Raw genomic sequence first — 22,735 nt, 5'->3', positions numbered from 1 at the left:
CCTAGCGTCTTCCCACTGGTCTCTAGCGCTGGAGATAAACTGCCAGGTGGCTGCCAGGGAGCAATCAGGCGTAAGTACCGCGGCCACGGAAATGGGAGTGCGCACAAAATCGAAACCGAGTTCCAGGGAATCTAGCAAGCACCCTCTGGGCGGGACCAGCCTCTGAAGCCGGCGGTGCAACCGAGCAGCTACCCGCCCAGCCTAGGAGCGGGAGTGGGGAGCCACAGCAATGGGTTCCGCACCCTCTCCGCCCCCTGCCAACACCACGCCCGCGCTTATTTGCATTTAAAGAGAAACGCACCAAAGAAAACGGTGGGTAGGCCAAGGCACGCCTTCCCATTGCAGCGATTGGCCTTTATGCCTGTCAGTCACAGCGCGGACGCCCCACCCTGTAGCCGTGGAGTCCGGGGGAAGGGGGTATGGGGGAGCTGCCCAGATCCTGGGGAAGGGGAGTCAGTGCTGAAGGTGGCTGTAGCCGCGGCGGCGGCGGCGGCGGCGGCGGCGGCGGCGGCAGCAGGAGCAGAGGTGGCGGCGGCGTTCTCAGCCACAGCAGCCAAGGCTCCGGCTCCAGTCAGAGCGGCGCAGCAGACAATAACCGGGTTGGGAGACGGACCCGGCCGGGTAAGCATTGAGCGAAACCCGGAGCCTCCGCCTGCCGGCAGTCGGGTGCATTCCCGCGTGCTCAGCTCTGGTCTCCTGGAAGAGGGCAGTGAGAGCTGGACCGGTCTGAGTCCGGGCCGCTTGCTGCTTTCTGTTGAAATCCGCTTTGCGGATTGTCCGGGAAGGGACCGAGCGGCCGTGAGTCTACTGCACACGGGCGATCAGGACTGGGGGTGGGGTGGAGAGGCCAGGCTGGCGGGCGGGTTCGCCTGGGCTATGCCTGCGGGACCCAGGGGGAGGCGGGGATGGGCCCACACGTGCTGCCGCGCGGTTCCGGGAGGGTCGCCGCTAGGCAGCACCCCAAGCCATGTATTTGTAGGCCAGGAGCTCCGCAGCTTTGTTGTAGCACATTTGCTGGAACAGCTGTGGTACGCGGGTACCTCTCACCCCCTCGGCCCTGCTGCGGCCCCTCCCCTCTGCTGCGCATCTACTGCCTCTCCCTCCTCTCTGCGGACCCGGGAAGCCGGCGCGCAAGCTGGGGGCCAACGGAGACTGGCTTTAAGCATGAATTAGGGTGTCTACAGTTTCTCCCTCCCCAGAGGAGCTCAGTTGGGCTTGTAGACTGCTCACTTTCCCTTGGATCCTTGGCCTTCCAGCCCCAACCAGCCCCCTCTTCCTCCTGGGCCTCTAGGCACATCTGGCTCCCGCCCCCGCGGTCCGGAGGGCGGGTTAGGAGGGGGCTTTTTTTGGTCCTTGGGTTAGAGCCGCAGCCCTAGAAAGTCCTTGGGTTAGAGCTGCAAGGCCGCTTTGTCTCCGCCCCCCCTACCATCGCCTCTTTTCCCTTGGAGGGCACTGACCGCCTTTTCTCTCCACACTCCCATTTAAAATAGCAATAGTCATGATGTGGTGTTTGTGTGTTTGGGGAGAGGGATTCTGTGCCACAGGCCAAGAGGTGGAAATCATTGAGTAAAGAACGCACTGTGTGAGAGTGCCAGTGAGGTAAGCAAATCTTCCAACTTTGCAGTTACTTGAAATACCCATGCCCAGCCCGCCAGGCTGCTGTCATTGTCTGCTTGCAGACACTTCTGACATTAGTGACCGCCAGGATCGCCTGACTTCTCTAGAGCTGCCTGGAAGCTAGGGGCTAATACACACCACACCCAGATCCCCCAGGCATCAGCTGGTCTGAATCAGGCCAGGTTCACCTTGGCATGGTTTCACACCCCCCCCCCCCCCCGCCCCACAATCAACGTAGCTCTATCCTGCATACAAACACACCTCCTTCTGCAGCTCTGCCTGCATGCCTGCTGCAGCACCGTGGGCATGAGCAGGGTGGAGTGCACTGTGCTGTTGGACTTCCCCTGCACCTCCACCCAGGAGATTGGAGCAGAGCCCCCTCCCTCAGTGCAGATCCTGCTCTTTGGGCCCCACCCACTGCACCACAGTGTGTCCCTGTCAAGGGGGCTGTCTAGGCCTTCCTGAGGAGCCAGAGAAAAGGAGTGACCTAGGGGCTTGGCATGGTTGATTAGCCTATGAGAGTGGAGAGTCCTGTGAGTTGCTGGGCTCAGGCAAAGCCTGGATATGTTTGAGGTGGAAGCAGTGAGACGCAGTAAATCCTTTACTTGTGAGAAGGTTTGGGACCCTTTACACACCAGCTGGGATTAAATTTACTGCACAGTCACTTGAATCGATCAGATTAGATTTGAACAGAGACCTTTACTTAAAGCTCAACATCTCTAGCCCTGGGCTGATCTACCCTCTGCCTTTGCCTCAGCCTAACCGCTGGCTAGTGTATTTGTTGTATGCAAACTCTTCTCTGTACTCAAGCCCACTGGGCCTCTACCTGTTCAAATCCTCTTCTTTCTCAGGCCCCAGTTATCAGCTTGCCTTCTCCTTGGGGCCTTTCCTGTCTCCCAGGTTGATTTCTCTCTCTCTTGGAACTCCTCCAGTGCTGCCTGCTTCTCATGGGCACTTTTGGGTTTAAATTATTATAGGAGGCTGACTATAATTAAGTTTCCCTGCCTCTGCTTTGTCTCTCTGATATCATGGTTGTCTGGGTTCACTCAGAACCCCTCTTGGATGGAGTTTGTAAAACCTGGACTTCAGCCACAACCCTCTCAAAGCCTAGCAAGACAGAGTAGTTAATGAATGCTTCAGAAGGGTTTGGTATCTTTGTGGAGCTTTTTGAGAGGACCTTTATGCTTCTACCTTGTGCTTGCTGTGATCCAAATAAAAGTGACTTGAGAAACAGTTTTCTAGGCTCAGATACTTAAAGAGAATGCTTAATATGGGTGGAGAAGGGGGTCGGGTTGCAAGTACAAAAGAAAATCATGAAATATTCCCTCAACCAACAGTCTCAGGATCTGCACTGGTTGGACCCCAGACTTTGTAATACCTTTGGTTGCTGATTCATGAGCCTAGAGGCAAACTGCCAGGGAGAGAAATGAGAGAGCTGTATATGCAAGGGATAAATATGTACAGGCTGTATGTATGTATCTTCCTGAGAAGCTGTGGGCAAACAGGGGTTTGGGAAGAGAAAGGTAAACAAAATTAAGGATGGGAGGCAAACAGGGTGATTGAAGGGCCTAGTGAAGATGGTGTGGTGCAGGTGTGGAACAGAGGTTGGAGCCAGGTAGTTGTGGGGGCCTAAACACCAGGCTATGAAATGATGAAATGATGATCTAATCCTTTTTTGGAGAAAGGCAACATTGAAGAGCTGGAGATTAGGAGATGTGTTGATATCTTCTGTGTAGTCTGTGATAAAAACAGGATTTTTGAAGCCAGGCACTGGGGGCTCATACCTATAATCCCAGCTTATTCAGGAGGCTAAGATCTAAGGGTTGTAGTTCAAACAGAGCACAGGCAGGCAAGTCTATGAACCTCTTATCTCCAATTAACCATCAAAAAGCCAGAAATGGAGCTGTGTCTTAAGTGGTAGAGTACTAGCCTTGAGTAAAGAAGCTCAGGACAGTGTCCAGGCCCTGAGTTCAAGATCCAGTACTGGTGTGCATGCACACACACACACACACACACACACACACACACACATACACACACTCCATAAACAAGGTGTTTGAGAAGGTTTATAAAGGGAGTCTTAGTGATTGGAAGGAAGTGTGCTATGAGCCAGGTAGGAAAGAGGTCACCTCTAGATTTGGAAATAGAGCTGAGGGGCAGACTATCTCCAGAGGGAACTTTCACTATGTAATTCTCCCTTTGGTTTGCAAAGGCAAATCAGGAAAGGAATGAACCTGGTCCTAAATACTCACGTGGTGGGGGTTGAGAAGTGTCTTCCAGTCCTCTGCTGGACCCCTTTCTGTCAGCTAGACTAGTCTTTAAGAAATAGCAGTCCAAATCCCTGCTTATACATGGGAACCCTGAGCTATAGAAAGCAGCAGTTCCTTATTTGAGCTCATAAAGCCTCCTGTGTTGGCTCTTTGCCCTAAGTCCTATGGACTCCCAATGGCCTTCACTCAATCCAGCTAAATGCCACTCCCTCTCTCACTTCCTTATTCCCCAAGAGTGAGGGTATTCTGAGTTAACTTGGGGTTGTTCACCCTTTTCATGTATCTTTTTCCTCTTAGTTGTGTGTGTGTGTATGTTTGTGTGCACTAGCACATGCCAGTACTGGTGCTTGAACTCAAGGCTTGGGTGGTGTTCCTTAGCCTTTTCACTCAAGGCTGGTGCTCTGTCACTTGTGTCATATATCCACTTCAGCTTTTTGGTCATTAATCAGTTATTAAGGATCTCATGGACTTTCCTTTCCAGGCTGGCTTTTAACTATGATTCTCAGATCTCAGCCTTCTCAGTAGTTAGTTGCCTGACTTGCCTCTTGGTTTTATTCTACAGCCTGTTGGGGACTGAAAGTTTCAGGAGGGGAGGGAATTGGAAAAATTTGGCAGTCTAATGATTCCCTCTTAGTACAGTGGAAGTGCCAAAAATTCCTAAAATGCTGTTACATTTACCCATTCGGTAAATGTGTGTATAGGGAAACTGTTTCTACTGGTCCAGGGGAGTCAAGAAATACAGAGGAATAAAAGCTAGCATAAAAGAGGAGAAAGGGTCTGGTCTCCAGCTCCTTCATTTAATAAATAGGTCATTAAGGATGGGTGATGTTAGTCCATCCATATCTTTGCCTCAAATCCTGTGTGGGCAGATAAACGAGATGATAAATGTTAAGTCCCTAGAGGAGGTTATTTCATAACCTTCCTGTGTCACTCACTCCTGGGTCATTCATATGTTCATATCAGTGATAGGAAGTTCTTCCTCAGAGTTAATCTGAGCCTTATGTGCTACAGTTAAATCTCCCTCCTCCACTCTGTGTGTGTGTGTGTGTGTGTGTGTGTGTGTGTGTGTGTGTGTGTGTGTGTGTGTGTGTGTGTTAGGTAGAGTTGAGAGCAGCTGCCTACCATTGCTCTTCTGCTTAACAATCCATTGGAGATTTTACAAGCACTAAACCTTCTCTCCACCCCCAACTTCTGTTCTCTGAATTCAATAATCACAGGATCATTCATCTCTCTCTTCTGCCTGCCTTATTTTCATCTATCTTCCTGTGCATGTGTAAGTGTATCTCCAGCAAGGCAGGCAGAAAGCCAGAACCCTGAAGAGGTACAGGAACCAGCTAAGTTTATGAATTGTTCCCTTACATACCCTTTTGGGACTAAGGGAAAATATGGACAATAGAGATTATATCTCTGTGGGTGAAGGATGCTGGTGGGGTCATAGGCATACTGGTCCTGCAAGGGCCTTTGGGTCTTTCATCTGCATTTCATTCTTTCTTTTTTGTGTTTGCATGTACTGGGACTGGAGCTTAGGCCCTTGAGCCATCCCTTGGCTTTTTCTGCTTAAGGTTACCACTTGATACAGAGCTCTACTTTTTGATATTTGGTTGTTAATTGGAAATAAGAGTCTCATGGACTTTCCTGCCAGGGCTAGCTTCAACCTATGATCCTCAGATCTCAGACTCCTGAGTAGCTAGGGTTACAGGCTTAAGCCACTGGTGCCCAGGATAGATCTGCATTTCTAGTCAGAGATCCTTCACTGCTTTCATCCCCTAAAGGCTTTTTCCCTACCTCTGGTCTTCCAAACTGATGCCAGCTCTCTTTCTCTAGCCAGTAGTCTTTAGCGGAGGGCTAAAGACTGTAGTCCCTAGCAGGAAAGGCTGGCACATGGAGAGGGAGGCTCTCCACGTGCCAGCCTTTCCTGCTAGGGACTACAGATCTTTTCAAAGAAGACTGGGCTGGGCCAGATCAGTTCAAGGCCTTTTCTCTGGATATGTTGGAAATACTTTCATGAGCCACGCCTAGTACTTTTTGAAAGAGTAATATGTTAGGGCAAGTGTGAGGAGTGAGGCTGGGCCACAGTACACAACTTTCTTGCAGTGCTAAATAAGTCCAACAAACTCTGTATGCTGGGTCTCCCAGAAAGGCCTATGGCCCTTAAAAGGCAACTAAAAGCTCTATCATGTCTCCTGACTCAACAACCACTAGAAAATTGAGCATAATACCACTTTTTCAGTCTCTTAGAGCAACCTGAGGCAAGTGTCCTAACCTCCAATTTCTGTGGGGGTGAGGGTAGGTGTGGGTGTGGGTGTGTTTGTTGGTCCTGGGGCTTGAACTACAGGCCTGAATGATCTCCTGAGCTTTTTAGTTTAAGGCTAGTGTTCTACTACTTGAGCCATAGCTCCACTTCTGGCTTTTGAGTGGCTCATTGGAGACGAGAGTCTTATAACTTTCTTGCCCAGAGTGGGCTTCAAAATGTGATCCTCAGATCTCAGCCTCCTGAGTGGCTAGGATTATAAGCATGAAACACCAATGCCTGGCAATCTCCCATTTCTAGATGGGTGAAATGAGGTCCAGAATATGGAAAGGATTTAGCCAAGGATACATGTAAGTCCAAAGCACTTGACCCCTCAACACAAGGCTTTTTTTTTTATTCCCTCCCAAGAATCAGGTTATGCATTTGGCCTTCCACACAGATTATGGTGGCTACATAATGAACACCTGCCTTAGTTCTTCATATGAATGGGGAGAAGAGGTAGAGCCTTGTCTGTGATCTTGCTTTGCTTTTCTAGTACTGATCCAATAGTGGATCAGGTACCTAGGCAGGCACGGTACCTACCTTGGATATTCTGTAAGGAGACTTGGGAACCTGAGAGAAGACTAACCAGTATGTGGCTCCCAAAGAAGATTCTCAGGTTTGGCACTGGTGGCTCACACCTATAATCCTAGCTACTCAGGAGGCTGAGATCTAAGGATCGAGGTTCAAAGCAAGCCTAGGTAGGAAATATCCATGAGATTATCTCCAATTAATCACAAAAAGCCAAAAGTGGAGTTGTGGCTCAAGTGGTAGAGTACACTTTAGCAGAAGAGCTCAGGAACAGTGCCCAGGCCCTAAATTGAAGCCTTAGCACCAGTGCACCCATATATACACGCCCCGTGTATACACACACAAACACACACACACACACACACACACACACACACACACACACACACACACACACACACACACACACACACACACACACACACACACACACGATTTCCAGGGCTTGTAATGTGACTTGTGACAGAGCATTTTCTTAGCATGTGCAATTTTCCCAGCATTGAAAAAAATTACCACAAAAAATAAAAATAAAAACAAAGACAAAAAGATCACCAGGTAAACCATTTCTAAGGGAGAGGCCATGTCTGGGCGAATGCTTCTTTCAGCCTGTAGAGAAGCCCCATGTGGATTGGGGCTTTAAAGCCTGCAGGGAGCATGTGGGGAGAGCCAGGCTTGAAGGTCAGGCAGAGGGGTTTGGCCCTGATCCTGTAGGCAATGCGGAATAATTTGGTAAGTAGAGGAGTGATCGCTGTGAGAAAATGAATCTGGCAAAGGTTATGCAGGATGGATGGCATGGGAGGGGGGAGGCAGAGGGCGGAATTTCAGTGTTGCAGCAGGCAGAAACGAGAGGGAGCTCATATTTAGAGGATGTGGGGTAGCAACTGAGAAAGATAAGGTGACTGCCAGCGGCACCAGCACAACGGCCCTTTATTGGAGATCTGCTCTGTACCTAGTAATCAGTTGCTGTTTTATTGCTCATCTCCTATCTGAAACATGATCCTGCAATGGTAGGTAGCATTATCTTCATCTTGTAGATAAGACATTCCTGTCTCCAAAAGATTAGGCCACTCTCTCAAACCATGCAGTTTGTAAAGGGTGGAACTTGGGATTCCAGTGTCAGGCTTGTTTGTGAGGTGTAGTGTCTGAAGGAGGGAACATATGGGATAAATGGACAGATTTGAGGCTGGCCACAATGAATTATGTGACACTGAGTATGTGAACAAGCCAGTTGAGGGACTGGTGGAAGAATAGGTGTTGGGAGAAAAGGCCTGCTTTGGGGTTGGGGCTGGAGAGGAGGTATCCTCTCAGCAGGAAGGCTGCAAAGTAGCTAAGAAAGGCTCTTTCAGCTCCTACTGTAGCACCACCAAATGATCCCAAGGTCATGAACATCTTTGGGAACAGATCTTTGCTTTAGATTTTAGAAATTTATCACATTCACATTCTAGATCATTTTAGAGAACATTCTGTGTTAGCTCAAATTCTGCATCTTTGTAAAAGGAGGTAACTTTCTAGTCAAGCCTTTTGGAGGGCCCCTCAAACTTTTCTCTCAAGGAAACAGGGAGAGAGGATGTATTCCACAGCTTGGGAGTAGTGTAGTAGCAGATAGCTTTACTGATGGGGAGAGTAACCTTGGGCTGGCTGGACTGCCTTGGATTTTGAAGTCAGCAGGCTTTCTGGAATGTGCTGGGTGGGGTCAAAACAGCAGCAGCCAGTGAGGACTGGAAATGCTGCAGAGAAAGCCTGGCTGGGCTGGCCTGGTCTGGGATAGGGTGCGATGGGAGGGAGAATAGATAGCTCTTGCATGTTTGAGGGCACCTTCATTGTCTCAGTTTTCCTGTTTTAATTGGGAGCCTGATGCCCAGTACTGCAGAGTAGCATGAGCCTAAAACTTGAAGCTCAGTGTGACTCTAATCCACCTTGGACAAGTCTTTTCTCAAGCTTAAGCAGCTTCCTTCTAGGTGATCAGAAGACACCCTCCACCAGGCTGGTTTAATGGGTGGCTGGGGAAGGCCACTGGGTGTGGGGTAAGAACAGTGCTTTGTTATACTAGTAGGACTGTCTGTTAATTTTATCTTCTTTGATCTTGGTACTTTTAGCTGGCTTTTTTTCTCGTTTTTTTTTTTAAATTCTTATTTTTTATTGTGAACATACTGTACAGAGGGGTTACAATTACATGGGCAAGATAATGAGTACATTTCTTATCAAGCATTGCAGCCTCCTCCTTTGTTTACCCTTCCCATCCCTTCCCAACCTCCCCCCCCCAATCTTCCCCCCCCACCAAAGTTGTAAAGTTCGTTTTTGACATGACAACTTGTATTTCTCATTGTTGTAACGGGTCCACAGTTATCCTTAAATGACTTGTTTTTCCCCTTCTCCTCCACAAATTGTACCAACGTCAAATATAGTGAAAGCAGGGGTTATACTGTGGGGGAGGGACATACAAAGCAACAAAGAAATAATCTTATAAATGCGTTAGAAACAAATGTATGAAAGAAAAAGAAACATTTAAATACATATCTAAGGGTTCATTTTCCTAACATCACATTATCTGACCTTTTCTGCTTGACTCATACATATACTAGATATTGCAAATTTTAGCTGGCTTTGAGTTTTGATCTTTCTGGCCTGGACTGGAGAACTCAGCTGCTTGAAATTCCCAGATAGTGCAGAAACTGACACTAAAAGTTGGCTAAATAAGCAAATAAACCTCTGGCAGGATGACTATCCTCATTTACCTTAGTGGGAAAGTAAGGCCTAAAGCGGTTCAAGACTTACCCATAGAGCCTCGGAGAGAACCTGAGTCCAGCAGCACCTCAGGGAGCACACCACTGTGACAGAAGTGCTTCTTTTTTTTTTGTCGGTCTGGGGCCTGAACCTGGGCACTGTCCCTCAGCTCTTCAGTTCAAGGCTAGTGCTCTACCACTTGAGCCACAGCACCACTTCCTGCTTTTTCTGCTTATGTGGTGCTGAGGAATAGAACCCAGGGCTTCATACATACAAGGCAAGTACTCTACCACTGAGCCACCTTCCCCACCCTGAAGTGCTTTTACTGCTAGAAATTGTTCAACTGTGCTGGTGCTGGTAGCTCACACTTGGAATCCTAGCTACTCAAGAGGCTGAGACATGAGGATCCTGGTTCAAAGCCAGACTGGATAGAAAAGTCCATGAGACTTTGACCTTCAATGGCCAGCAAAAAGGTGGAACAACTTGTGGCTCAAGTAGTAGAGGGCCAGCATTGAGCAAAAAACCTAAGGGACAGTGAGTGCCCAGGTCCTGCATTCAAGCCCTAGCACAAGTACTAAATGAATGAATAGTTCAACCATAGTTGGAATAAATATTAACAAAAACAGCTATAATGTTTTTAGCTTCTGCTACACAATGCATTTTATTCTGTACTGGGTATACATTGGTTATGCTGCTAAGACATAGGAACTTTTGGCTCATGGGAAGTGCTTTGGTTTGAACTCTTGCTAGGTAAGTCCTCTGCCATTTGAGCCACATACCCAGCCCATTTTTGATTTAGTTATTTTTCAGGTAGGGTCTTGTGTTGCCAGGACTGGCACTGGACTTCTTTCCTCCTACCTATGGCCTCCTGTCCTCCTACACAGGTAGGATTACAGATATGTACCACCACACCTGGCTTATAGATTGAGATAGGGGTTTGAATACTTTCTGTCAATGCTAGACAGGAAGTTGATTGTCCCAGTCTCCCTCCCACGTACCTACGTATATAGGCATCCACCAAAGCCACACCCAAAGAGGTAGCACAGTCAATAACTTCATTTTACACTTGAGGAAACTGGGATATAATCATGTGAAATAGGGATATGATCATGTGAAATAATTTGCTAAATTCTTCTCCAGCTAGTAGAACTGACTCCAGTAAAGAACTTTTTGGCTCTTGGTGGATTGAGTGGTAGTTTCCCCATTCTCATTGCTCCCAACATAGTTGGGCAGGGTGGCACAGGAAGACTGCTTGAAACAGGTCTGAGGAACTGCAGCTGGTCAAGGCCAAGCTTGTGGAACTACTGCACAATTCCACATACTTCTTTCTTGGCTGAATTCAGCTTTCCTGAAGTTGGCTAAATTGGCCCCAGGAAACTGGGCTGGGAGCAGAATGTGCAAGGCTCAGGCTGCAGCTGTTTCCTCCTCCCTGGAAGGGTCTCTGGGGGCAGGTTTGTGGTTGTTCTCCTGCCAGTATGTTGAGTGAAGGGGAGAAGAAGCTTTTCTCTAGTGAGCTGGAACAGCCCCACCATTCTCTACAACCATCTCCTCCCTGTCAGATTGCAGCAGCTGTGGCAGCAGGTCTCCCTATCCAGGGCCACAAAGCAGGTTTGGGAGGGTTCCCTTACTCAACAGTCAACTTGAAACTTAGCCAACTACACTGAGAAATCTTAGGTTTGAGGGCCTTTGCTTTTGGCAGGACCACTTTCTTTTTCCCCCCTTTCCCCTTTCCCCTCTCCCTGCCTTTCCCTTCTCTTCTCTCCTCCCTCTCTTCCTCCCTCCCCTTTCCCCCCACCTCTGCCTCTCTCTCATGCCAGCACTGGGGCTTGAACTTGTTATTCCTTAGTATTTTTGCTCAAGGCTAGTGCTCTACAACTTGAGCCACACCTTCACTTCTGGCATTTTGCTGGTTAATTGGGGATAAGAGTCACATGGACTTTCTTGCCTGAGCCAGCTTCCATCCATAATCCTCACATCTCAGCCTCTTGAGTAGCTAGGACTACAGGTATGAGCCACAGGAGTAATTTCCTGACAGGACCCCTGAGGAAAGTCAGCCCCTGCGTAGAGGACCTGCAGTGTCTATTTCTTACCATGCTGTTTGCTTTTTGCCTGTCCTCTTCCTAGTGAATTCTTGTGGTCCTAAATCAAGGCAGGCCCTAAGTCTTGTGGGCTAGATTTAAAGTCCTACGTCAAGGCTCATTGAGGAAAGATAGTTTGGGGACCTAATAAGGTAACAAGGAGTTAACAATGTGTGGAGTATAGGTGGCTAGGGCCAGGTTATAGTACTTCCAGCTAAGAAAGTCTTGTTACTCTCATTCCCAGTATTCTGGGGGACACAAGTAAGATACCATGAGTTTCTCTGGGAAGGACAAGGCAGGAGAAACATAACAGCAAAAAGATCACCACCCTGGGCCTCATTTGCAGAGGGCCTGAACTTTGGAGTGGGGAGAGAATCGCAATCTCAGGATATAACTCAGCCTAATTCATCTACCCCAACCACACATACAGAGGGATTTAAAAAGCATTAGCAGAGGCTTGTCACTGGTGTTTTATGCTTATAATCCTAGCTACTCAGGGGCTGAGAGTTGAGGATTGTTCAGATCCAACTTGAGCAGGAGAATCCATGAGCCGTTTGCCTCCAATTAATCACCAAAAAGCTGGAAGTGGAGCTATGGCTCAAGTGGTAGAGCACCAGCCTTGAGCAAAAAAAAGCTAAGGGATGGTACCAAGGCCTTGAGTTCAAGCCCCAGTGAGCAGCTTCTTGCATGAGTTGCCTTGCATTCATGGTCTCCCACTTCCTAAGAACACAGATTCTGATATGGAAGTGAATAATAATAACAAGGATGCCAGTGTTTGTCTTTTACACCACAAGTACCTGAGGCTCAGTGGGCTACCTTGGCCTAGTAGGGCCCCCTGGCACACAGGAGGCTGGCATGGTTTGGATTCTGGCCTTGTGGCACTTGGCTCCTTCTACAATACTGTAGCTGCCTTTGACAGTGTAGAGAGTGCTCAAAGGCTGGCCTCTATCCACAAGGAGTATTGGAGCTAAAGGCAAGAGATTGCCTAAACAGACTGTTCTCCAGTTAGGGCATCAGTTCTGAAAGCAGAGCCTTCTTTGTGATTTAACTTCTCTAAGCCTCCTGTTTCTAAGAACTCTAACCTCAAAGCCAGCAGGACAAGTTGGCTTTTGATTCACAAGAATGTCTGGGCCCATAAGGTTTTTCACTTGGCCCTTGGGTCTTCCTTAAGGTTCAGCTACACTTACTAGTCTCACCTGCTCCTTCTAGATCATTGCAATTTCCATCTCCCTACCCATGACAAAGCCATCCCTAATACCCCCTTCTTTTTCTGTGTACTTCTTCCTTCTCTTCCTCCTCTTCTTCTTCCTCCTCCTCTTCAAAGCAAATCTACTGAGCCCAGAAAATATCTTTCTGCTTTTTAAATTTATGCATGGATATGCTAACACAATTTTCAAAATGATACCACACTACCCAGCTAAAGAAAAGTTGTGTGCTTTTTTTCCTATGTAGTTGCTAGATCTAAAAGATAAACATATACATAAATATTGAGTGGACCATATATATGTTTGTAGTTGTGGGGCTGTTTGAAGGGATTAGAGAGAGGGAGAGGAAAAGTGAATATATTAACAAATAATACAATGTATTGTATCTGTGAATGAAGATAGCAAAATAAAACTCATTCAAAGCTGGTGAAAGGTGGAGAGGATGGGTATAGAAAGAGGAAGCAAGGGAACTCAATCTGACTAAAATGCATGTGTGAAACATGATGAAATCCCTTTAAACAATTAGCATACACTAAGAAAATGAATGACAGGAATGTAAAATAGATCCTGTCATCATTGGAAACACTAGTGAGAAGAGAGAGGGTGAAGGACAGTAAATAGGGTCAAAATACTTCATGTACCTGTGAAAATGAAACAATAAAACTAGTTGATACTGGTTTGGGAAGGAGGAAAGGGGCCAGAGAGTGACAGAAGGGGTTTATCTAATCAAGGTACATTGAATATGTTTATGTCAAAATGAAGCTGCCTTATACAACTAATTGATGCTAATTAATAATGTGAAAAGAACCAGGTACACCAGTGGCTCATGCCTATAATCCTAGCTACTCAGGAGGCTGAGATCTGGAGGATTGTGGCTCAAGGACAGCTCAGGCAGAAAAAGTCTATGAAATTCTGGCTCCAAAATAACCCGCAAAAAGCTGGGCTGCAGGCATGGCTTAAATGGTAGAGTGCCACCTGAGCAAGCAAGTTGAGTGAGCATAAGTCCCTGAGTTCAAACCTAAGTACTGCAAAAAAAAAGTGAAAATAAATTTTTTAAAATAACAAGGGCTATTTTTTAAATGTCCTGCATCATGTTGTGCCTTCAAACTGTTACATGAAGGACTCTTCCTGTTAAGTTTTGGAGCTCCCTTTTAAAAGCAAGGGCTGGGGAGTCTCCCTTTTTGGCTTGCCTTATAGCACTGAGCTGAGTGCCTACCACATACCTTCATTCAGGAGAGGTTTGTTTCCTGAATTCCCCAAAGAATAGTCTCTCAAACAACTCTACTGCTACCACCCCCATCTCCAACATCATAATGATAGCTCTGTCAGTAATTTCAGGTACTGGTACTGTGGAAAGTAGGGGATTCAAATAGATGATAGGGCCCATATTCCTACTAGACCATGGGACACCGACTGCATGATGGCCAGATACATTGCAGAAAAAACTTTGTATTCTAAGCAAATCACAATGTGGATCTCTGCAGTGAGGCAAACAGATGAGCTTTCCTCTTGTCTTTTCTGCATATCTAGACATCATCTTGCTCCAATTTTAATATTCAGTTCTGCAGTGGTTCTCTTGGATGAAGCTTGATCACACAAATCTTTCAAGTGTCAAGCCAAAAGCAAGATACTAGGCATAAAATTACTATTACTATTTGGGAGAGAAGACCTAGGTCTTCAGGAGGTTTTGTCTATTGAGTTCAGAGTCTAGAGTCTAGCTCCCAGCCTCCCCTCACCCACCAGGCTTGGGCCACAGTCTTCACTGCAGGTAAATGTGTGAGTCTTGTTGCCCTGGTTGGTGTGCTGGCCAGTTGTTCCTGGTCTCCATCAGTCTCTTACTCTCCTCCCTTGCCCTCTCTCATCTGTTTCCCTCTTTCCTTCTTGATTTCTTCTTTCTTCCTCACTCTCATTCTAGCCCTCTTTCTCGTGTTATTTCACTCCTAGCAACTGTTCTGCCTCCCTTTCTACCCTAGATCCCCCTGAATGCTGCTGGTCACCGTGGTGAGGAATTTTCCAGGAAGATCATTGATTTAGCTGTCAACTGGCTACAGGTACTGGAATCCTCCAGTGGATGGGGAAGAGTATCAGGGTGGATTGTGATTAATTCTTTTGATTCCATCTATGTGGGGACTTGGCTATTAGGAGGATCGGGAGCCTAAACCAGAAGGGTGTGGCTTGTACCAGGTTTACATATTTAAATGGTTATTGGGAACCAACCTCCCAGGCCAGAAGCATGAATCATGGAAGGTCATGCCTTTGAGTTCCTTTCCTACACTGGCAGCTAGATGAGGGCCAGAATAATGAGAGGAAGAGACTAGAAGGGAAAGTTTACCCTTTGGCTCAAAAGGAGAATATGGGGATCCATTTGCAGATGGTAGCATTAAAATCTCCTTCTAGTAGTACCATTAATAGAGTTTGATCTAGGCCTACTCCACTCCTCTTTGAGGAGAAGGTATTGGTAGACCTTTCAGATGGAGGATAGTGAAGTCCAGAGGATTTTTCTGAGACCACTATGTCATCTTAGTATTGTAGCCCTGGTCTCCAAGTCTGTGAGGTTATTCCTCTAGGGTTCTGAAGATCTAAACCTGGTCCTGCCTGGCAATTTAGGGGCCAGAGTTGTCATTCTAAGTCCCCTTCCCTTCCCAGGCCTTCTCATCCCTCTCTCCACTTCTTTTACCTCCCCTCTCCTCTCCTCTCTCCTCCCCTCTCTTTCTTTCCCTTCCTCTTTCCTCCTCTGTCTTCATCTCCCTTCCGCCTCCCTTCTCCTTCCCTTCCCTTCATTTTCCTTCCCTTCTTTTCCCTTCTCAAGGCCTTCCCTTACCTTCACTCTTTCCCCTTCTCTTCCCTCCCCTCCCCTGCCCTCTCTTCCGTCCCTTCCCATCCTCTCTCTCCTTCCCTCCCTCTTTCCTCCCCTCTCCTCCTCTCCCTTCACCTCTCCTTCCCTCTCATCCCTTTTTCTGACAGTACTGGGGTTTTAACTTAGGGCCTTGCCCTCTTGTTTGACTTTTTTACTTAAAGCTGTGACTTTACCATTTGAGCCACAACTCCACTTCTAGAATTTTGCTTGTTGTTTGGAGATAAGAGTCTTTTGGAGTTATCTACCCAGGCTGGTTTCAAACCACAATCCTTAAATCGGAGTCTGCTGAGTAGCTAGGATTATAAGGGTGAGAGCCACCAGCCCTTAGCAAATCTTTTCTTTCTAGTCTTAGGCAAAATATTAAGAGAGTCCATGCTAAGTGTACTCATTACCTCACTCATGTAACTGTAACCCTCTGTATAGTATCTTTACAATAAAAAAAAAAAAAGGGTGCCAAAAATTCAAAGTAGGTGGCCAACTGGATAGCCATATAGAAGAGAATAAGCGGGGCACGGGTGGCTCCCGCCTGTAATCCTAGCTGCTCAGGAGGCTGAGATCTAAGGATCGCAGTTCAAAGCCAGCCCAGGCAGGAAAGTCCATGAGACTCTTATCTCCAATAAACCACCAGAAAACCAAAAGTGGTTCTGTGGCTCAAGCAGTAGAGCACTCGCCTTGAGCTGAAGAGCTCAGGAACAGTGCCCAAGCCCAGAGTTTAAGCCCCATGACTGACACACACACACACACAAAAAAAGAGAACAATATTGGATGCTTATCTTACAAAAGTTAATTTGAAATGGATTAAATACATAGATGCACTAGAACCTGAAGCTATAAAATTCCCGAAGAAAATCTAGAAGTAATGCTCATTGACAGTAGTCTCCCAAAATAAAAATAAACAATGGGATTATAATCAATCTAAAATGCTTCTGTACAAGCAGGAGACAGTCAACAAAGAGAAAAGGCAATTCAGGGAATGAGAAAAGCATTTTCAAACCATCTATCTGATTCAAGATACTCAAAAAATGTAAGGAGCTTGCATATCCCAATACCAAATATTATTACACCACCAGATTTTTAAGGTCCACAAAGTTATTGAGTAAATACTTTCCCAAAGACGACATACGTATGGCCAACATACACATAGGTGAGTCCACATCATTTATCATCAGGAAAGGCAAAGCGTAACTACAAGGAGATATCATCTCAACTTGTTAGAATTACTAGTATCAAATAGATAAGAGAGACAAAGCCAGGCATCAGTGGCTCCCAACTGTAATCCTAGCTACTCAGGTGATAGAGATCTGAGAATTTGTTTGAAGTCAGCCTACTCAGGAAAGTCTGTGAGACTCTGTGTGAGCTGAAGAGCTCAGGGACAGCACCCAGACCCAGAGTTCAAGCCCCATGACCAACAAAAAAAAAAAAAAAAAAAAAAAAAAAAAGAAATCAATGAAATTTGGAGACTTAGATTAAGTAGTAGAGCACCTGTCTAGCAGACAGGCTCTGAGTTCAATTCCCCAATACCACAAAAAATGTACATATAATTATTATATGACCAAGAAATTCTACTTCTGGGTAGAATTTCCAAAGAAAATTATTGAATTCCGTCTACTGAAGAGCTATCTGGACTTGTGTATTTTTTAAAGAACTATTCACAACAACTAAAACATGAGTATACCCTAAGTATCCATGGATCTATGGATGGATTATGAATAAAGAAAAATGGAGTATTATCCAACCACACATGAAAAAAGAATTAAATTCTGCCATTTGGGTTAATGCAGAAGAAACTAGGGAGCATTATGTTAAGTGAAATAAGCCAGATGCACAAAGATAAATACTGTGTGATCTCACTTACATGTTGACTTTTAAAAAGGTCAAATTCATAGAAACAGAATGAAACAGTGATTACCAAAGGCTGAGAGAAGTGGAGATGTTGGCCAAAGGGCATAAATTATCACTAATAGATGAATAAATTCTGGGGTTTGATAATACATGACTACAGTTACTAATACTATATATGAAAATCACTGAGAGATCGCTGTTCTCAACACAGACACCAGGTAGCTATGTGAGATGATATAATGATTAACTTGATTTGGGACATCATTTTGCATAGTAGATGTATAACAAATCATCATGTCATACTGCTTAACTATATACAATTGGGCAGGCACCAGTGGCTCATGCCTGTAATCCTAGCTACTCAAGAGGCTCAGATCTGAGGATTGTGGTTTGAAGCCAGCCTAGGCAGAAAAATCTGTGAGACTCTTATCTCTAATTAACAACCAAAAAGTCAGAAGTAAAGCTGTGGCTCAAATGATAAAGTGCTAGCATTGAGCAAAAAAAAAGCTCAGGAACAGCTCCCCGGCCCTGAATTCAAGCTCTAGGACCTGTACACAATACACAAAAGTATATATAATTTTATTTGTCAGCTATTCTTCAATAAAACTAGAAGAAAAAAAAAAAGAGAGTCCATGCTAAGTTAAAATTGGATGCTATCTAATTGAATAAGTACAGTGAGGACTCAACAAGACATTTTGGACTCAGGGTTTGGGTGCTGGCCCTTAGCTTTTATACTAAAGGATGGAGCACTTCCACTTGAGCCACATCTGTACTTCTGACTTTTTGGCAATCTTCAGGTCTCAGCCTCCTGAGTAGCTAGGATTACAAGTGTAAGCCACCAGTGCCCTGCTTTCAACCAGCTGTTTTGCTACATTCAGTTTCAAAAGAAATCCTGTGATAGTAGAGCTAACCTCCCTCCTACTCTGCCTGTCTCCTCCCTTTGATTATTGATGAGCCCTTTCACAGGCCAATGGGCCTTTTTGCACATCTGCAGTTCTCTCTGTCCGTGTTCTCCTGAGCTTATAGCTCGAAGGGAGTGGACTAATGAGAGGGTGGTTGGTGACAGCTGCCTATTTGTGGCTCAGTGTAGAATTTCACTGCCCTGGGGCTTAGGGGGCTGGCCTAGCAAACCAAGCATATGGGATAAATTAAGGTTTTCCCGATATTTTCCCTTACTTTCTCTCTGGTTCCATTCAAGCCTGAGACCACAGACACCTGTCAAAACAAACTCATGCTGAGTACTTGCTCACTAGTATCTGTCTCTCTATCTCTCTTATCTCCTCCAGACCCCACTGTGATGCTTCCTGACTGATGATGTTATAGAAGCACCTGGAATTCTGAGGCTGCCTTCTCAGCTGAGTGTACCTGAGTAGTCTTTGTCACCATGGAGACCCGAAAGGATGGAGCTGTTCATGCCAGGGGAGCAGCAGCCTCTGGGGATACTCAGGACCAGGGGTCAGAGAAAGGAGCCAAGAACAAAGCAGCTGAGGAAACAGAAGGGCCAGCATCAGACCCACCATCTGGCCCAGGTAGGCTGAAGAAAACTGCCATGAAACTCTTTGGTGGCAAAAAGGGAATCTGTACTCTGCCTAGTTTCTTTGGAGGAGGACGAAACAAAGGTTCTGGGAAAGGCAGCTCCAAGAAGGGTGTAAACAAGAGCAAGACACATGATGGCCTTAGTGAAGCAGCCCATGGCCCTGATGATGCTGCTGGTGAAGGAAATGGCTTCTCCCAACCTCTGCCTGAATCACCTGGCCGATTTCCTAGTTCTCAGAGTGCCCATGGGGCTTTGGAGATAGGCTCTAGACATAAAACATCTGTGGCTAGAGTTGTGGAGAAAGCTGGAGCTGAAAAGGTACTCTCTGTGCCCAAGCCAAAGAAAGGTCTAAAAGGCTTTTTTAGCAGTATCCGTCGTCACCGGAAGAGCAAGGTGGCTGGGGCTGAGCAGAGTCAGCCAGGAGCCAAGGGATGTGAAGATGCCAGAGCTGGGTCTCATGAGCATGTCAGCTCAGTCCCTCTAGCTTGCTCTGAAGAGACCTTCCAAGGCCCTAGGATGGACAATACCAAACCTCAAGATGCCTCTGGACCAAAAATTTCACCAACACCAGAACCCTCTCTACCAGTTCCAGCTACTGAGGAGATGGACTGTAAAAATCCAGAAAAACTCAAGGGGACCTGTCCTTTAACACTTGTGCAGCCCCAGCCTGCTTCTGAAGCCAGTGTCCTAGAGGAAGAGCCCCACACTCCAGAAACAGGGGAGAAGGTGGTCGTTGGAGAAGAAAATCCACCTCATGGCCCTGTAGGGGGTCAGCTAAGCCTTCTGTTCGGAGATGTCACATCCCTGAAAAGCTTTGACTCACTAACAGGTTGTGGTGACATTATAGCAGAACAGGACATGGACAGTATGACAGATAGCATGGCCTCTGGAGGCCAGAGGGCCAATCGAGATGGGACCAAACGAAGTTCCTGCCTGGTGACTTACCAAGGAGGTGGAGAGGAGATGGCCTTACCAGATGATGATGATGAGGAAGAAGAAGAAGAGGAGGAAGTTGAATTAGAGGAGGAAGAAGGCAAGGAAGAGGCAGAAGATGATGACTTCGAATATCTATGGGCAAGTGCCCAGATGTACCCAAGGCCCAATCTGAACCTGGGTTACCATCCAACCACATCCCCAGGCCACCATGGCTACATGCTCCTTGACCCAGTTCCAGCTTATCCTGGTTTAGCTTCTGGGGAACTTTTAACTCCTCAGAGTGACCAGCAAGAATCTGCCCCCAATAGTGATGAAGGATATTATGACTCTACCACACCTGGATTTGAAGATGATTCAGGGGAGGCCTTGGGGCTTGTCCGCAGGGATTGTCTACCCCGAGACAGCTATAGTGGAGATGCCCTTTATGAGTTCTATGAGCCAGATGATAGTCTTGAGAACTCACCACCTGGAGATGACTGCCTTTATGACCTCCATGGTCGAAGCTCTGAGATATTCGATCCTTTCTTAAACTTTGAGCCCTTCTCTTCCTCCCGGCCACCTGGGGCCATGGAGACAGAAGAAGAACGACTAGTGACCATCCAGAAACAGTTATTGTATTGGGAGCTCCGACGGGAGCAGCTGGAGGCTCGAGAGGCACGGGCTCGAGAAGCTCATGCCAGGGATGCTTATGCCCGGGAGGCCCACACTCGGGAAGCTCATGCCAGAGAGGTTCGATCCCGAGAAGCCCAGGCCCGAGAGATTCATGCTCAAGAAGGTAAAGTACGAGAAGGCCCGGCCTGGCAGGAGAAACCTGTCTTGGAGTATCAGATGAGGCCCTTAGGCCCATCAGTGATGGGCCTGGTTGCAGGGGCATCAGGAGCATCTCAGACCTCCCACCGGGGAACCACTTCAGCTTTCCCTGCCACATCTAGCAGTGAGCCAGACTGGCGAGATTTTCGTCCTCTGGAGAAACGTTTTGAGGGAATATGCTCCAAGAAAGACCAAAGTACCTGCCTGATGCAGCTCTTCCAAAGTGATGCCATGTTTGAACCAGACATGCAAGAAGCAAATTTTGGAGGATCTCCCAGGAGGGCCTACCCTACTTACTCACCCCCTGAGGAGCCAGAAGAAGAAGAGGATGAGAAAGAAGGAAATGCCACTGTCAGTTTCTCACAGGCCTTAGTAGAGTTTACCAGCAATGGAAACCTGTTCTCCAGCATGTCCTGCAGCTCTGATTCGGACTCATCCTTTACCCAAAACCTCCCTGAGTTGCCCCCAATGGTGACCTTTGACATTGCTGATGTGGAACGGGATGGAGAAGGCAAATGTGAAGAAAATCCTGAATTCCACAATGATGAAGAACTTGCAGCCTCCTTGGAAGCTTTTGAGCTGGGCTACTACCACAAACATGCCTTCAACAACTACCACAGCCGATTCTACCAAGGCCTGCCCTGGGGTGTGAGCAGCCTCCCGCGATACCTGGGACTACCTGGCATGCACCCTCGACCTCCACCTGCTGCCATGGCTCTTAACAGAAGAAGCCGCTCCCTTGATACTGCGGAGACCCTAGAGTTGGAACTCTCCAGCTCTCACCTGGCCCAGGGCTATGTAGAGTCTGATGAGCTACAGGCTCAACAGGAAGACTCAGATGAAGAAGATGATGAAGAAGGAGAATGGGGCCGAGACAGTCCTTTGTCTCTCTACACTGAACCCCCAGGGGCCTATGACTGGCCTGCATGGGCTCCCTGTCCACTTCCAGTGGGACCAGGCCCATCCTGGATAAGTCCTAGTCAGTTGGATGGGCCTCCCAGCCAATCTCCATATAGGCAGGCAAGCTGTTGTATACCTCCTGTTGCTATGTCAATGTCCCTGTCAGGGCCAGGGCCAGAGCCAAGAGTGCCTGGGGAATCTAGGCCTCCTCTAGCTCGACCTTCACACCTTCCTCTGCCCATGGGCCCTTGCTATAACCTCCAGCCCCAGGCTTCCCAGAGTGTGAGGGCTAGACCTCGAGATGTGCTGCTGCCTGTTGCTCATTGTGCCAATGAGCCCAGTTGCTCCTCCAGTTCTGGAGGCTTCAACCCAAGCCCTCTGCCACAGGCTAAGCCTGTGGGTATTACCCATGGTATTCCTCAGCTGCCCAGGGTCCGACCTGAGCCCCTCCAGCCTCAGCCCAGTCACTACAGGGCGTCCAGCCTTGATCTATCAAAGGAGAGGGCTGAGCAAGGTGCCTCTCTCCTGACCAGCTACCCCTCCACTGCCACGAATGGAAACCTAGCCAAGTAATCATTGATTCTGGAGTGGGGTCATGGGGCCTGAGCATGTGAATGGGGATCAGGGGTTGGGCAGAGGGGTGGGGATGAGACTTGCTGTTTAACTTGAAAACCCTTTTGGCCAAGGAAAACTCCTATGAGTTTTCATCTTTGTTTTTCCCCCCTTCCCTCCTCTGCCATCTGTGGCCACGTTCAGCTCGAGTGTACATCTGCTCCATGGAGGCTGCTGCTACTCTGCTCTAGTTTTTGCTTTCGGGGTTTCTTGTGATCCATGCAGGGTTTGGGATGCTATTATTTTGTGCCTATTCCAGTTGCCGAGTTAGTGATTTTATGTGTGTGTGTGTGTGTGTGTGTGTGTATGTGTATATACATATACATTATATATATGTATATGTATGTATATATATATATATATATATATATATATATATATATATATACACACACACACACACACATATAATAGCATGCATCCTTAAGACAGGCTGGACCCTTAGTGCCCTCTGCTCCCTCTCCCTGGTGAACAGTGAACCACTGATGAGCAACAAACTCTGCTCTGCCTCTCACTTGGGGATGAG

The 22,735-nt window shown here is 47.1% G+C and overlaps 1 protein-coding gene across 2 annotated transcripts; it reads left to right on the top strand.

Moving 5' to 3' along the window:
• The first annotated feature begins 532 nt into the window (after positions 1-532).
• Amer1 (APC membrane recruitment protein 1) lies at positions 533-22,210 on the top strand. 2 transcript variants are annotated; one of them, XM_070040207.1, is made up of 3 exons: positions 542-621; positions 14,689-14,766; positions 18,701-22,210. In XM_070040207.1, exon 3 carries the CDS (start codon positions 18,799-18,801, stop codon positions 22,168-22,170), a length of 3,372 nt encoding a protein of 1,123 aa, XP_069896308.1. In that variant the 5' UTR covers positions 542-621; positions 14,689-14,766; positions 18,701-18,798; the 3' UTR covers positions 22,171-22,210. The 2 variants fall into 2 exon arrangements, with proteins under 2 accessions (XP_069896309.1, XP_069896308.1); XM_070040208.1 differs by lacking the exon at positions 14,689-14,766 and having other exon boundaries at positions 533-621.
• The last annotated feature ends 525 nt before the right edge of the window (positions 22,211-22,735 follow it).

This window comes from Dipodomys merriami, unplaced genomic scaffold, assembly GCF_024711535.1.
Source record: "Dipodomys merriami isolate MVZ:Mamm:240054 unplaced genomic scaffold, mDipMer1.0.p SCAF_3, whole genome shotgun sequence".
In the NCBI taxonomy this organism is placed as follows: Eukaryota; Metazoa; Chordata; class Mammalia; order Rodentia; family Heteromyidae; genus Dipodomys; species Dipodomys merriami.
The sequence above is the reverse complement of the archived record's forward strand: the minus strand, read 5'-3'. Positions and strand labels throughout refer to the sequence as shown.